The 17,294-nt window shown below is 41.8% G+C and overlaps 1 protein-coding gene across 1 annotated transcript; it reads left to right on the forward strand.

Moving 5' to 3' along the window:
• Nucleotides 1-1,950: 1,950 nt before the first annotated feature.
• Nucleotides 1,951-17,026, forward strand: LOC114241476 (erythroid differentiation-related factor 1). The gene is made up of 15 exons (XM_028172311.2): nucleotides 1,951-2,151; nucleotides 3,934-4,118; nucleotides 4,409-4,517; nucleotides 4,848-4,985; nucleotides 5,494-5,617; nucleotides 6,073-6,613; nucleotides 7,565-7,722; nucleotides 8,200-8,432; nucleotides 8,630-9,428; nucleotides 10,911-11,069; nucleotides 11,511-11,730; nucleotides 12,248-12,428; nucleotides 13,555-13,694; nucleotides 13,950-14,107; nucleotides 14,543-17,026. Exons 1-15 carry the CDS (start codon nucleotides 2,110-2,112, stop codon nucleotides 14,920-14,922), a joined length of 3,567 nt encoding a protein of 1,188 aa, XP_028028112.2. The 5' UTR covers nucleotides 1,951-2,109; the 3' UTR covers nucleotides 14,923-17,026.
• Nucleotides 17,027-17,294: the final 268 nt, after the last annotated feature.

Raw genomic sequence — 17,294 nt, forward strand, 5'->3', positions numbered from 1 at the left:
TGTAAAACCATTTCTTGGAAATGTTTATATATCACTGAATTTTTGTGAATTACAATAATATGTTTATTACGATGTATTTGAATGGCTGGGAACAATTGTGACTCTTTATTTATGTTTTAAGGTGTACAAATTAGTTTATAGTAACAAAACAATTAACCGATTCAGTAGCTTCTTAGGTTTTTCTTAATTCGTAAGTCCATTAAACTCTCAGTAAAATAAAACAGTTCCACACTTATGGTGCTTTTTTATATCTTTTTTTTTTTTTATTGCTTAGATGGGTGGACGAGCTCACAGCCCACCTGGTGTTAAGTGGTTACTGGAGCCCATAGACATCTACAACGTAAATGCGCCACCCACCTTGAGATATAAGTTCTAAGGTCTCAAGTATAGTTACAACGGCTGCCCCACCCTTTAAGCCGAAACGCATTACTGCTTCATAGCAGAAACAAGCAGGGCGGTGGTACCTACCCGCGCGGACTCACAAGAGGTCCTACCACCAGTGATTACGCAAATTATAATTTTTGCGGGTTTGATTTTTATTACACGATGTTATTCCTTCACCGTGGAAGTCGATCGTGAACATTTGTTAAGTACATATTTCATTACAAAAATTGGTACCCGCCTGCGAGATTCGAACACCGGTGCATCGCTCAACACGAATGCACCGGACGTTTTATCCTTTAGGCCACGACGACTTCAACTATACTTCGACGACTATCTTATCATATCTTTCAATTTCAACTTAACTAAATAATAACTAAATAATTTCATTCAGTAAACTTACTTTTCATCCAATAGATGTGGCTTCTGCCTTTTTCATCAGATGGTTGAAGGTTGAAGATAGTATAAGTATTTTTTTTGCCCGTTCAATGGATGTGACTTTTTAGCGGGAACGCGAGGATTGAAGTGTGATTTGTTTTAATTTGTCTATTTAGTGCGTTCTATTTAGTGATGAATTGATGTTTGTCGATAGAGCTGGCACAATGACACGCACTCACGAACTGCGTGAGCTGGACGTGGTGCAGGAATTTGTGTACTTGGGGTCATTAATATCCAGTGACGGTGATTGTGACAGAGAGGTGGTCAGGAGGGCCCAGATGTCAGACCAGAGAAGATTTGGAGAAATCGCAGCATAAACAAAAAACTAAGATAAAGCTCATGAGAACCCTTATCTTCTCCATATTCTTGTACGCTTCTGAGACGTGGACCCTCAAGGGCCGTACCCGATCGAGAATTGACGCATTTGAAATGTGGTGTTGGCGCAAAATGTTGGGCGTATCATGGACGGAGCGCCGAACAAATGTGTCAATTCTTGAGGAGCTAAACGTCAAGACCCGTCTATCTACAATCTGTATGCTGCGTCTCCTCAAGTACTTCGGACACGTGGCCCGACAAAATCCTAAGAACTTGGAAAAATTAATAGTTGTAGGTCACGTGGAAGGAAAGAGAAGTCGAGGAAGATTGCCAACCAGGTGGACGGACATTATCAAGGAGGCCACAAACACCAGCGTCCCGGGCGCCATTAAGCAGGCCGAATGCAGGCAGCATTGGAGGAAGCTGGTGCAAAAACTGGACCAAGGTGGTCACGACCCTCAGTAATGAGGAAACGACAGAGAAGAAGAAGAAGAAGATTTAGTGCGTAGTTCAGGCTTAAATGCGTAATAACGGTGACTTATTAACTGTTTAGTATCTGTGAAAGTGCACAAATGTGGGAAAATGAAACAAAGCCGCTGAAAGTAGCTTCTCGGGATCCTCCAAAAAGTCCACTGCAAAAGTCTCAATAAATTACCACCATTTTACTGAAATTTCATTTCGTTTCGTTTCATTTAAAAAAGTTTACATTAAAATTAAAATAAGATTTGACCTAAAGGTTTTAGTTACCAGGTCATAAAGTCCCTAAAAAAAATCCAGGGACGTAAGAAACAATAAAAAATTAAAAAACACCATGTTGACACTTGCGTGCGGCTGTTTGTTTGACACTTTTGACAAAGTGTAAATTTTGGGTTGTTTTTATGTTATTACTATTTAAAAAAATTCAGTAGGTACACTACTTAGATTAATTATTACGAAGAAATTTTTTAAAGTAAAGCATTTAAGAAAATCATTGAAATGGAAGAAGCAGACAACAATAATGAAGAGAAGAGAACTAAGGTTAATTGCATGAAATGACTATTTTTAACTTTAAAATAATGTATTTTTGTTATTAATTTTTATAGTGCCTATTATTTCCAAACACTGAAATATTTTTCATAAAATTCCGTTTTTGATCGTAACGAATCTTTAAACAGAGAGACTGCTTATTAATTAAGAACTACAGAATGGTGATAGTTCATTTTTGTGTCTTATGTTTACAGTCCTTGATCACTATAATAGTAATTTTTGACCGTGCTATCCTGGTTAAATTCAATAGCGTCATTAATCGTAATGTATATTAAATAAATAAAATAAAATGCGATTTAAATTTTCGAACATATCCTGAACTATAAAAATTACAATGTGGTGGTCGCTTAGACTCTGTATTGAAGTAGGCCCCCATCTAGACCAGCTGAACTATTTCTGGCTAATAAACCAGGGTTCACCAGGAAACTTGATAAAACAAATATAGAAAATATAATTATTCTTTTTCCACTTATAGTGCACAAAGATGCACATTGACAAATTTACTTGAACTCTATTCAATAGTGTGGGGAAAATTTTGGTCATTGCCGAAAATTTTAAACAGTAAGGCAAAAATGTCAAATGTACAAGTAAGCTTTATGAGCCAAATTGAAAAGCACAAAGAAAAGAATGGTAAAAAAAATCAGGAAGGAGTATAAATATTGATTTTGTAAATATTCTTATATGTTTAAATTGATGATACAGGGTCTTATGTGTTGAAACTTTAATTGAGCATTCGCAGCTTTGTAAATAAAAATATATGTATTGTCACAAATATTTTTATTAATTTATATTTATATTATATTATAAATTTTTATTATTATTAATTTTATTTGTTTTCCTGTTTAAGATAAAATATAAATTATAGGTCATATTAATAAATTTCATAAATCTTACCACAATTTTCACATTTAATGAGTTCATAATATTTTGGAGCTGTTTTGAGTACAATTATATGGGTATAAAGGTAAATGGGTAAATGAAGATTGCATCATGCAGTCATGCACATGATTCACTTTTTATTTTGTTGTGACTACACCTGGGTTCTAATTGAATATGCAATTTTGGAAAGGGCACATCTCTGAAAATGTAAAATGTTCAGGAAATGAAAAAAAAAAATTATTATTTTCTAAAGTATAAATTTAAAATATTAACTTTTGAGATATATTTTAGTGTTAATTAGCAATTGAAAATTACTGGAATTATTATAAAATGGGTGTAGGTAAGCCTCAAAATTACATGTATATGAAAAAACGTATTTGACAAAATATGCGACATGTGCCCTTTTCGAAATTGCATATTCAATTATGCAGGCTTCTAGTAGTTAGTTGTTGATAAGTCTTTGTTATGCTATGTGATATAAATAAAATTTCTTTAATTATAAGTGTAATTATTGGTGGTATTTTCAGTCTTTGTCTGTCAGACTCCCCATCTCATGCTTTTCTTTGAGATTGTTTTTTGTAGTTTTTTATTTATTAATAACACTTCATTTCCTTTGGCGGGTTTAATGCCAAAGTCATTGTCTATCAGTCAAACAAAGGTGCTGAAGACAAAAAAATGGTAGGTGCATTGAGGCATAAATTAAACAAACTCATCATATACACAAAAATATATTATTATACATATTATACATTAATGTAAAAATGTGAAGTTTATACAATATTTCAAGGAATATAATCAATATAAACTTAATAAATTCAAAATGGTTGATTGTGTGATTTGCAGAAATCTTACAAAGTACAAAATGCAATAAAAAACTAATAAATACTATTCCAGTCTCGCAGTCCCTCGCCAGAGATCAAATCAACAGCAGTGGTGAAGTACACTGCATTCCAGAGTCCAGTGGGGTATGCTCGTCTACAGTGTAACACCGATCTCAACATGCCACCGTCTAACTGGGGAGCAGCCATCGACTCCTATGGACTTAAGCAGATCTTGACTAGAGGCACAGGGCTATCCAGGTACTAATAATTTGAAAAGGTTTTGCATATTATGAGTTTGGTGCTTGGAACACAGGGTATAATAATTTAAGTGATCACTTCGCTACATTAATCTACTGAAACCATCATAATATATTCCTATGTGAAAAGCAGGGTGTGTATATCAATGAATCTGCTATCTGGTACCTCAAAAATAATATTGTAAAGTTGAACTTGCAAAAACAATTTTGAGAAAAATATTTCATCTAACAAAAGTTCAATAAATTTTATGTAGAAATTTTGTTAGATAAATTTATTCTACCTTTTTTCAGTTTTCGAATGGCTCACATGTTCCCGGACTGTGTGGGTGAGGTCGATGTCATATCTGGTGCTGAATGTATCAAGAAATTGCTCAAGTTACCTTATCAACCCAATGGCACTGTAAGTCTGCACTTAATCTTGTTTCGATGCACCGTAATGATATTCACCAACCAATGTACAATTTATTTACTTCTTTAAATTATCGTCTATTATACAAAATTAAATGTAACATTTCAAAAATAAGTTTGCAAGTTAAGTAGACTATCACAGGATCAGGTGGCGGGAACGTTAGATTTTTTATTCTATCTTTCACTATCTTATGTCAATTACACGACAGCAACCTACTAAAAATTTACTGAAACTCGAGAACTTGGCCTACAGGATATGAACCTGACCTCATCTCAGTCTTATTTATATATTATTATTGATTTCCCCTCAATTTGTCGGCAGGTTAGTATGATGGTGCACCGGGTCGAGAATACCCTGCTACTGGACGATTTCGACGTCTACGACTACCTGATGAAGTCGGAGTGGTCCTGGCTGAAGGACTTCTTTTACGAGAACATATTAAAGACTATGTCTGAACAGGTACGGCTTTGTTATCTGGTTCGTTCACAGTCACAGGGACGTTCCTGGTCGCACACCAATCGATTTCGATTCTTATGTACTTTTTAATATCTTATACCTTTCAAACGAGAAGTTCTTGTATATATATAATCTGAATCTCGGAAACAGCTCCAACAATTTTCATAAAATTTAGTATACAGGGGATTTAGGGGGCGACAAATCGATCTAGCTACGATTTATTTTTAGAAAATGTTGTTTTATTCGTGTTTTCAATAATCAACTCTTCCCGACATCTATTGGCGAATAATAATACTATTTTTCTTAATTGAGGGCAACTAACTGCTTTAAAGATACAACAAGATGGCGTTATAAAAAAAAAAACATCCAGAAAGGTCATCATCTATAAGGACTTTTTAAACCTAATTAACTTAGTAGATATCCTCGTCAGACTTAGCTACACTAGAAGATTATTTCTCGATAATTGTTATGTTGCGTGGTTGCTCTAATTCTGGTGATGTGCGTCGTTCAGGAGCGCACGTTGCTCCGCCTGGGCCCGGCGAGCAGCGCGCTGACCCACAAGTTCCTGTCGCACAGCGTGGCCGAGCCCCCCGCCGCGCCGCCCCCGCTGCCCCCCGCGCCCGCCTGCATCACCGGTACATGCCCCCCGCAGCACACACATACAAGCCGCGTCAGTAAACAAACGAATCGAAAATGGCCTCTATGTACCTGCACTGACAGATGGTAGGGTCATCAAAAAAAAAAAAAGAAAAAGTTGTTTAATGTAAAAAAATAACTAAAAAAAACAAATGATAATGTTCACGATTGACTTCCACGGTGAAGGTAGGTGGTAGGAACTCTTGTGAGTCCGCGTGGGTAGGTACAACCGCTTTGCCTATTTCTGCCGTGAAGCAGTAATGCGTTTCGGTTTGAAGGGTGAGGCAGCCGTTGTAACTATGTACATATACAGGCATTCAGGCAGATTCAGGCATTCGTCAAATATCATGTGTTGTGTCACTTCACAATGAAATTTTACGTTTGCTACCTAATCTATGGTCTAAATATGAAAATAAACATACAAATTTAAGGCGAGGAGGTGTTCATCCTTCAGGTCCGTTTCTCCCGGAGCCGGAGACCAGACACGAAGAGCCACCTAACGTCCACCTGTACAACAGAAACGTTCTATGGACTTTCGAGGACATCCACATGCTGATCGGCAGCGACCTCCCGATCTTCGGCGACAAGGACCGGCCCTGCGTCAGTCTCCGGCTGCGCGACGCCAGGGAACCCATCAACGTGCTAACCGGGATCGACTACTGGCTGGACAACCTGATGTGCAACGTGCCTGAGGTGCTGATGTGCTACCACTTAGATGGTATAGTCCAGAAATACGAGCCGATGAAGACCGAGGACCTGCCCAACATGGAGGATTCAAGGTTTTCGCCGAAAGTCATAAGGAACGTTGCCCAGAACATACTTTCATTTTTGAAGTCGAACGCTACGAAAGCGGGTCACACGTACTGGCTCTTCAAAGGGCCTCACGACGACGTGGTCAAGCTGTACGACCTCACGTCGCTGTGCCCCGACACGCTGGACAACCCCTTCACGACGCCCGTGGCCATGCTGCTGTACCGGGTCGCCAGGAATATGAGGTGGGTTCACAGAATGGATTGCAATTATAACAAAACGTGAAATATATTATAGCGTTCCACCTTATGTCATGTCTTACTGGTGTCCATGGACACTACAGTTTTTTTTCGAATGGATCTCTTCAGTCTTTAGTACATTTATCATTAATCTGGTCATCATTAATTTACTGGTGGTAGGAACTCTTGAGAGTCCGCGCGGGTAGATACCACCGCTCTGCCTATTTCTGCCGTGAAGCGGTAATGCGTTTCGGTTTTTAAGGGTGGGGCAGCCGTTGTAACTATACTGAGATCTTAGAACTCATGTCTCAAGGTGGGTGGCAGCATTTTCGTTGTAGATGTCTATGGGCTCCGGTAACCATTTCACACTAAGTGGGCCGTGAGCTCGTCCACCCATCTAAGCAATAAACAAAATAAAAAAAAACGTTAGACGCACTAGTTCGTACTGATCGCGTTGAGGGAAAGGGACGATCAATAGGCTTAATAGTTTAATAAATAACCAAGCTTTTTGGTGACTGGCTCTGAGTTAATTAACCCTTCGGCTGTCGTGTAGGTCACCGGTGCCCTACGCGGCCCACTGAAGTAATTATGTCGATTTCTTTTACTAAGGCCCCTGGATTGCTTAATACTTTGCCTTCTTTTATTTTTAACGTTTGTTTTAAGTTTCTTAGAAATAGATTTACACTCAGTGTCTTAAGATTCGTCTTTCCCAGAGTCTACTACACCTCAAAGCTATCGGTGTCAGGAACTGGTAGGAAACTCTAGGAAGGTCAGGAACTGAAAGCCCTGAACAGAGCAGTCTGGAGAGGCATATTGGACCAGTCTAAGGCCCACCTTGGGCTGGCCTACTCGATAAGCGCCTAAGTAACAGAAATCGGCATAATTACTCGAGTGCGCCGCGTAGGGCACCGGTGACCTACGCGGCTGTCGTAAGGTCAAGTGCTGGATCGTCCGCAGGCTGACGAACCGCACGAAGCACGTGCGCCAGCTGCTGGAGCACGTGGTGGAGCTGCTGAAGGTGGAGAGGTACCCGCAGATAGTGGCCTCCTCGCACTACATGCTGTCCGACCTGTACGTGCCCGCCACCACCAACCCGGCCTGCCCAGACTTCAAAGGTAACTCTTGCGTTTTACTGGCTCTCAACTGTTCAGGTAGGGTCGGCACGACAGGATTCATAGTTGTTTGGTAGGTTTGGTACAATATGTATTGTTGCACACGAGATGTCATATACCGTCACATCTTCAATATATTGGAGTCAATTGTATAAAATGTTAACTTCGTAGATATTCGATCTCTGCTCGGCAAATTCAACCGGATCTACTGGTGGTAGGACCTCTTGTGAGTCCGCACGGGTACCACCACCCTGCCTATTTCTGCCGTGAAGCAGTAATGCGTTTCGGTTTGAAGGGTGGGGCAGCCGTTGTAACTATAATTGAGATCTTAGAACTTATATCTCAAGATGGGTGGCGCATTTACGTTATAGATGTCTATGGGCTTAACACCAGGTGGGCTGTGAGCTCGTCCACTCAGGTAAGCAATAATTTTTTTTTGTCTAAAGTGACCAATAATGAATATTGTCAAAATTATTTCAGATGAAAACTCCGACTCCGACAACGAAGATGTCGATTTCATGAGCCCGGAGTATTCTGATAGGGGACAGATGTACGAAAACTTATCCACTGGTAAACCTGCCGAGGAGAAAGAGACGCAAGATAAGAACGACAATGAGTGCGAGAAAGAGGAAGTGATTGAGAAGGCTCTCGCCGTGCAGATCAGGGGGCTGGAGCTTAGAGATATCGGGGATCGCGTGAGGAACAGCATCGGGGTGAGTTCTTTATGGTTCTTTCATCTGATGTTAATTAAATGTAAACTAATGGTCTCCCAGTAGTCGAAATTCGACTATCATTAATTGAAATTAGAAGTTCACTATTATGACCCTGTGAGGTTTTGTGATGTTGAAGGCTTATTGTGGGCTTTCCTTCGGAAACCTCATCAGAGTGGTCAATAAAACACTACCACCAGGAGGAGAAAGGCAAGGCGTCGGGCTCCAGCGGGCTGGGAGTGGCCGTGCCCGCGCGCTGCGGCCGGGCGCTCCTGCACGCGCTGCGGGGGCTGCTGGCGCTGCACAACGTCACCATCGACAAGTGCAAGCAGGAGGAGAGGGAGCGACTCAAGCAGCAGATCATCGTCGAAGAACAACACCCCAAAATGGCGAACCCATACGAACCGATCAAAATGAACTACGAGCCAATCAATAAAGAGCTCAAAGAACGCTCCCGGGGCCGGAGACGTAAACGAGACCGAAAGAACAGCGAGAAGACCAATAAGTTGAGCGAAAACCCGCCCGATACGAGTGGCTCGTTAGTGGAAACGAAACCCATAGACAAGAACGCCATTTTGATTCGGAAGGAGAAGAAAGTGTTTCCGTCGTGGCACGAACCGAACAGGGACGACAACTTCGCTTGGAAGCTACATTTGAAAACGTTGCTGTATGAGAAGATATGCTTAGCGTGCGCCACCCTCGCTGAGTACAGCTACGTCAACGAGCAGTACGGCTTCTCCTTAAAGTACATCGATATAGCATCCAAGTGCCAGAAGCTGCTGAGCAACATGATCATCAAGAGTAAAGTGGTGGACGCCAGCTGCCTCCTGGGCAGGGTCGGCGATAATTATTTTCAGCTGAGCAAGCACTGGGGCAGTCTGGACACGTACAGGAAGCAGTTCGAGACGGACCACGACACGGACAGCGGGCTGAAGGCGGAGATCGAGAGCGACATGACCGAGGAGGTCGAGGGTGTCGCTTCGGATGACTTTGACCTAGGTGAGACCCTTTGCCTTTCTTTGACCTAGGTGAGACCCTTTGCCTTTCTTTGACCTAGGTGAGACCCTTTGCCTTTCTTTGACCTACGTGAGACCCTTTGCCTTTCTTTGACCTACGTGAGACCCTTTGCCTTTCTTTGACCTAGGTGAGACCCTTTCCTTTCTTTGACCTACGTGAGACCCTTTGCCTTTCTTTGACCTAGGTGAGACCCTTTGCCTTTCTTTGACCTAGGTGAGACCCTTTGCCTTTCTTTGACCTACGTGAGACCCTTTGCCTTTCTTTGACCTACGTGAGACCCTTTGCCTTTCTTTGACCTAGGTGAGACCCTTTCCTTTCTTTGACCTACGTGAGACCCTTTGCCTTTCTTTGACCTAGGTGAGACCCTTTGCCTTTCTTTGACCTAGGTGAGACCCTTTGCCTTTCTTTGACCTACGTGAGACCCTTTGCCTTTCTTTGACCTACGTGAGACCCTTTGCCTTTCTTTGACCTAGGTGAGACCCTTTGCCTTTCTTTGACCTACGTGAGACCCTTTGCCTTTCTTTGACCTACGTGAGACCCTTTGCCTTTCTACAGATCACTAATGGCCTCCCGGTAGTCAAAATTCGACTATAATTAGTTGAAATTATAAGTTTGTACACTATTATGATTATCAAAGACTACTTCTATGATCACAGATTTCGCCAATTTAGGCGATATTAATAAAGACCAACAATATTTGATCTATTCCCAACTCGACCACAGACTAAGAGCAATAAGAAAAGTTTGACAATAAACAAATAGTATGCATGCGTGGGTGTGCCAAATACATGGTAGTGTTTGTAATGTTTTTTTTTAATGTGATTGTTATGCATTGGCTTAGGTTTGAAGGGTACCCCACCCTTCAAAGCCGTTGTAACTATACTGAGACCTTAGAACTTATATCTCAAAGTGGGTGGCGGCATTTACATTGTAGATGTCCACCATTTAACACCGGGTGAGCTCGTCCAGTCATTTATGCAATAAATAATTTAAAAAAAAAACATGTCATAAGGCTTCGACGACCAATGGGTTCGACCTCAGGGAAGTACAACAGATGGCCCTTAGATTCCCCGCCACTAGCGCCCTCTGCTCCTGATTTATCTATACTAATATATAAATCTACAGTGGTTTTTACGGATGTTCCGTTATAACTACTGAACCGTGCATCCGATTGACTTGAAACTTGGTATCCATGTAGAAAATACATGTTGTTAATGGATAGGTTAATATTTATTTGAGTGTTGGTCTCCCTACACCAGTTGCGGGGGCGTTCATTTTTATTACACGATGTTATTCCTTCATCGTGGAAGTCAATCGTGAACATTTATCGAGTACGTAATTCATTAAAAAAACTGGTACTCGCCTGCGGGATTCGAACACCGGTGCATCGCTCAACACGTATGCACCGGACGTCTTATCCCTTAGGCCACGATGACTTCAAAGTTATTAATAAAACTTTCGCAGATATAAGCTTACCGACGAGCGAGACCTCAGCGATGATTATGTCGTGTGACTACTACAGGCGCGCCGTGAGGGTCACTCACGACAAGAGGGACGAGCTGCTGAGGAGGCTGGCCTCGGTCCTCAACGAGCTCGCCGTCAGATACATGAACGACGCCCAGCGTGAGTACACCAGGCTTTTTAGGGGAACTTTTATCCTTGCTCGAAGTTGAAGCACGTATATAATTTTTATTAGGTACTAGCTGAGTTCCGTGATGTTACCCGCGATCACTGTCGAAGCGAAGCGAAGCTTGTCCAAAAAAGTTTGCAAAGAACTTTCGAATATTACTTAACTAGCGACCCGCCCTCGCTTCGCTTCGGAAACTGTAATTTATTATTGATTTCTCCACTATTTAATGGATGTTATTATACATATTATTATAAACCTTCCTCTTCAATCACTCTATCTATTAACAAAAACCGCATCAAAATCCGTTGCGTAGTTTTAAAAATTTAAGCATACATACGGACAGATATAGGGACAGAGAAAGCGACTTTGTTTTATACTATGCAGTGATTGGCTATCTGATTTTTTATTAGAAACAATGAATTTTATTGTTTCAGAAATTTACATGAAATACGCCGAGGAAACGGACCAAAAAGCGCCCAAAGCTAAGCTACTGTACAAGCAGTTCCAGACCATGTCCAAGAAATCATTGGAGTGTCTGAACGAAGCCACCGAGACGTTCCGAATGGTCAATGACATACCGAATCTGGCGCTGCTGTACTGCAACAAGGGGAGGTACCTCAGGTTCAAGGCGCATTGTGACCAAGGGGGCTTCAAGTAAGTATAAACCCCAAGTGAGTATGACCTCCAAGTGTGTATGACCCCCAAGTATGTATGACCCCCAAGAGTGTATGAACCCCAAGTGAGTACGAATCCCAAGTGAGTATGAACCCCAAGTGAGAATGAACCCCAAGTGAGAATGAACCCCAAGTGAGTATGAACCCCAAGTGAGAATGAACCCCAAGTGAGAATGAGCCCCAAGTGAGTATGAACCCCAAGTGAGTATGAACAATGTAAATTAAACGGTGATAATATATAGCATAATTATTGGGGCCATGTTTCCGATCCTGTGGACCGAAGTCGACGTCGTCCTAAACACGTCCTTACGGATCCTCCCGATCCATTAACGGTGCTTTTAGGTACCACAAGCACCGGTCACAGTCCTCGTCGAACCCATCGCTTGCGACGAAGGGCTCTGCTTCATGGCTGAAATAGGCGGGGAGGGGTGGTACCTACCCGTGCGGACACCAGTAAACCCGGACTTCTTGGCGATTGTTGTAATGTTTGTGAACAGCGCAGAGAAGCGCAGCCTGTACAGCCAGGCCGAGGAGTTGTACCAGTCGGCGCTGCGGCTGCTGGGTCCGCGCGAGGCGTGCGCGTGGGGCAGCGTGTGGGAGCTGGTGTGCTGGGAGCTGTCCTGCCACCTGTACACGCGCGCCGTGCTCATGCAGGACCAGCCCGGCCTGTACGCGCTGGTGAGTCCCGCTGATCCCGCGCTCCGGACTTACTCCGCTAACTTGTGAGTCCGCGCGGGCAGGTACCACCACCCCGCCTATTTCTGCCGTGATGCATTTCGGTTTGAAGGGCGGGGCAGCCGTTATAAGTATACTTGAGACCTTAGAACTCATATCTCAAAGTGGGTGGCGCATTTACTTTGTAGATGTCTATGGGCTCCGGTAACCGCCTTTTTTTTTAAATGCGCTTTCCCCTGACGATTCATTGTCAGGGACATTTTTTAGGCTTATTTGCTATTTTTCCAATTTTATTTTTCACTATTTGTAATGTTGGGTTCGTATTTCGTTCTTTTATAATTTTCGTTTCTCTGCTTATTATTTTTTATTTTATTTTTTTGCCTGCATTTTTTTTTTTTTCGATATATTTTCATTTTCACTTCTCATTCTTGTTACATTGTCTAAATCTGTTACATTTCTTATTGTACATTTAACATAACTAGAGGTCCCGCAGTAGTCGAAATTCGACTATAATTAATTAATTGGAATTGTAAGTTTGTACACTATTATGATTGTATTTTATACTTTTATTATAACAAATTTCGCCAAGGCTACTATATAAAAAAATATTAATAAAGACAAACAATATTTAATCTATTCTCAATTTGACCACAGACGTCAAGAACAAAAGTTTTACAATAAATAGTATGCATGCGTGTGTGCGTCAAGCACATGGTTTGTAGTGTGTGTAGTGTTTTCTTTATTGATTTAATGTGTCTTTTATGCATTATTTGAAAAAAATATTAGCATTGTGCACTTCTTCTCTATATTCTCTATAAGTGTGCAAAATTTCATGCTCCTCCGTAAGCGCAATTTTCGTAAAAAGGGATACAAACTTTTTGCTTCACGTATTAATATATAGATTATTTATATTTTTAATTATGGTTTGTCGTTATTAATATTTATCTAAAGTGTAGTCTTGGCGAAATCTTACAGAAGTATAATAGTATTTGACGATAGAATCATAACAGTCTACCAACTTATAATTTCAGTTAATTATAGTCGAATTTCGACTACCGCGGGACCACTAGTATAGATAAATAAATAACACAGCCAACTGATCTGTCGTGAGGTATCTGTTGCAAACCAGGAAGTTCCCGAGGTGTCGGAGGCGTTCAAGCACGCGCTGAAGTACTGCCCCACGAGCCCCGGGCCGCGCCAGTACCTGTACCAGTTCCGCGCCGCCATGATCTACCACAAGCTGGGCTCCCTCTACCACGCGCAGTACAGGTGGGCTGACCCCTAAACTTATATAAGCTTTAATGCTGAACTTCACGCTACTCAAATCTGTATGGAGTTGGAAGGTTTGCCGCTGGGGGCGCTGTTCCAACTCCGTACAGAGTTAACTTTTACGCTATCGAGAACGTTAAAAAGCTCGCACTAAGCACACAGATATGTGTACATTTGAGACTGTTCGACACCACGCCTCACTCGGTGATGTCCGTGGTCTCCATTAACCTAGTACAAGTGTGTGTGTATGTGCAGACTGACGTCAGAGGACGGTCCCCGACGGCGCACCCTCGTGAGCAGCACGAGCTCGTACTACGCGCAGGCGGCCAACATGTTCGCCGCGCTGGAGGACGCCGCCATGTTCCTCACCGTGCAGTGTGAACACGTCGCGCTCATGGAGACTCAAGCCGCAGGTACCTTCCCGCCCCCTAGTACAATAGTGAAGTCGTCGTGGCCTAGAGGATAAGACGTCCGGTGCATTCGTATGTAGCGATGCACCGGTGTTCGAACCCCGCAGGCGGGTACCAATTTTTCTAATGAAATATGTACTCAACAATTGACTTCCAAGGTATAGGAATCATCGTGTAATAAAAACCAAACCCGCAAAATTATAGTTTGCATAATTACTGCTGGTAGGACCTCTTGTGAGTCTGCACGGGTAGGTACCACCGCCCTGCCTATTCCTGCTGTGAAGCAGTAATGCGTTTCGGTTTGAAGGGTGGGGCAGCCGTTGTAACTATACTAGAGAACTTAGAACTTATATCTCAAGGTGCGTGGCGCATTTACGTTGTAGATGTCTATGGGCTCCGGTAACCACTTAACACCAGGTGTGTCTCTGTCCGCCGCAGTGTCGCCGAGCTTGAAGCTGAAGTCTCTCCAGACGGCCATACAGCTGCTGCGACAGTGCCAGTCCGTGATGCGGCTGCTGAGGGACCGCGCCCCGGAGGAGCAGCCTCCTCAGCGACCCGAGGAGGGGGAGGAGCGCGCCACCAGCTCCGAGCGCAGCCTCCTGGCGCTGTACGAGAGCCGCCTGCACCACGCGCTGCGGAGCGCCATCCAGTACTGCCGCGCCAAGGCCAACAGGGACTACGAGAGGCTCGCCCACATGTACAAGAGCCTCTACAGCGCCAGTCTCAAGATACAGAGGAGCGACGACGTCAAAGCCTTCGCGGCCAGCATATGCGACGTGTTGATGTCCATGGACAGCATATGTAAAGAATACGAATAACGTAACGTGTGATAATTGCCCATGGAGGGCACAGCTGTCCGGTCTACCTCAAGGTGTCTCAAGACAAAATCGTTTTGTGTTGCTTAGTAGATAACGTCCCGGAAGAAACAGAGTATGGCTCTATGGTCCGTGTTGGCTGGCGACATTACCTATCATCAGTAAATGCGTCTTAAGTTATATCTACAAAAAAATACGAGTTGAAAATTTGTTCGCTATCGCTTTTCGTAATGTCGTAACTTACATTTTGGGTTAATCGACTTTTTACCATATATTTAAGGTTCTAGTGTAAAGTTGGGTTTTTCTTGAAAACACATCGACCTATTTACCGGAATGTTTGTTTTGCGCTTTTCCTCATTTTCTTTGCATTCTTTATTCCTATCGTCGAGTCTGTGTGAGCTATTGGAAAATTCGAATTAATATTTTCCAAAAATGTTAATATCCAAACAAAAGAGAAAATGGAATACATAAAATGAATCCAAGTTTTGAAGTGTCAGAGATTGCGAATCAATATTGGTTAGCGGACGGACGTTAGTTTAATTAACTATTGATTAAACTTTTAACAAGAACCAAAGCCCGCAATCGAAATCGAATTGACTCGCCGGGGCGTTGACCTCGCGCGTCAGCTGAACTGCGTTAAATGATTATGAAAAATCGTATTGTGTATGTCTCGTTTTTGTCGATGTTCCAAACAATAATTAATTAATCGAATAGATATGTGTGAGTGGAGAAATCTGCTCTTAAATTTCGGAATAGGTTTTTTTTTTTTTTATTGCTTAGATGGGTGGACGAGCTCACAGCCCACCTGGTGGTGGTTACTGGAGCCCATAGATATCCACAACGTAAATGTGCCACCCACCTTGAGATATAAGTTCTAAGGTCTCAGTATAGTTACAACGGCTGCCCCACCCTTCAAACCGAAACGCATTACTGCTTCACGGCAGAAATAGGCAGGGTGGTGGTACCTACCCGCGCGGACTCACAAGACGTCCTACCACCAGTAAAAGGTCCATAGAGGCAGCGTAATTACTAATATTACTATATCCATTTATGTTTTAATTACACTGTACAACCCAGTATCGATTAACTGAACATGAATAATAGTTATTGTCTCTTGAGAACACATCTTAGAAACTTTATTCTCTTCGATGGATATATCGATAATATCGTATCAGGTCTCGGAAATACTATCTATTCTAGTATCCGTGAACGAATCTAATACTTGCTCTAAACAGTAGCTATTCCCCTTTGGAACTCATCTTAGAAACTTTACGGATGTATCCGATAATATCGTATCAGGTCTCGGAAATACTATCTATTCTAGTATCCGTAAACGAATCTAATACTTGCTCTAAACAGTAGCTATTCCCCTTTAGAACTCATCTTAGAACTTTACGGATGTATCCGATAATATCGTATCAGTTCTCGGAAATACTACCTATTCTAGTATCCGTGAACGAATCTAATACTTGCTCTAAACAGTAGCTATTCCCCTTTAGAACTCATCTTAGAAACTTTACGGATGTATCCGGTAATATCGTATCAGTTCTCGGAAATACTACCTGTTCTAGTATCCGTCAAAGAATCTAATACTTGCTCTAAACAGTAGCTATTCCCCTTTAGAACTCATCTTAGAAATAGAAACTTTACGGATGTATCCGATAATATCGTATCAGTTCTCGGAAATACTACCTATTCTAGTATCCGTGAACGAATGTAATACTTGCTCTAAACAGTAGCTATTCTCAAAATTTTCGAATCGATTTTCAGCTTATTTACTGGTGATGGGGTATTCTTCCTTCGTACCGTCAAGTCGGTTAGGACGTTGAGGGTATGGTCGCTGTGTTATTTTGACTTGGATAGCAAGGAAACTAATATTTTAAAAATAATCGTATAGCAAATTACTAACAGGTATTTGCTTGTTACTTGCGAGAAACCGAACGTGACAAGGTCGTCAAAAACATTGTTATTGACATGATTAATGTGCAGTAAATTAATCAAATAGACTAGTTTTATGATCTGTGTGTCCGAAGACTGTTAATGTAGTTAATGTGTTAATATAGTTGTAAGTTTTGTAGTTATGTGATAAAATATATTTTTGAATATTTCATGACTTTTATTTGGTAATACTATTTTTATTTTTATTGATGTCTGCGGGTATTCGAGTAATTTTTTGGAAGTTCATTATCGAGACTTTTCGGCGGGAACGCGAGGAGTGATGTTGTGTGATTTGTTTTATTTTGTCTATTTAGTGTTTCTTCAGGTTTAAATTTGTAACAACGGTGGTTTACTAACTGTTTAATATCTGTGAAAGTGCAAAAATGAAACAAAGCCGCTGGACGTAACTTCTCGGGATCCTCCAAAAAGTAAAAATC

This window comes from Bombyx mandarina, chromosome 26 (assembly GCF_030267445.1).
Source record: "Bombyx mandarina strain Sakado chromosome 26, ASM3026744v2".
Taxonomy (NCBI): Eukaryota; Metazoa; Arthropoda; class Insecta; order Lepidoptera; family Bombycidae; genus Bombyx; species Bombyx mandarina.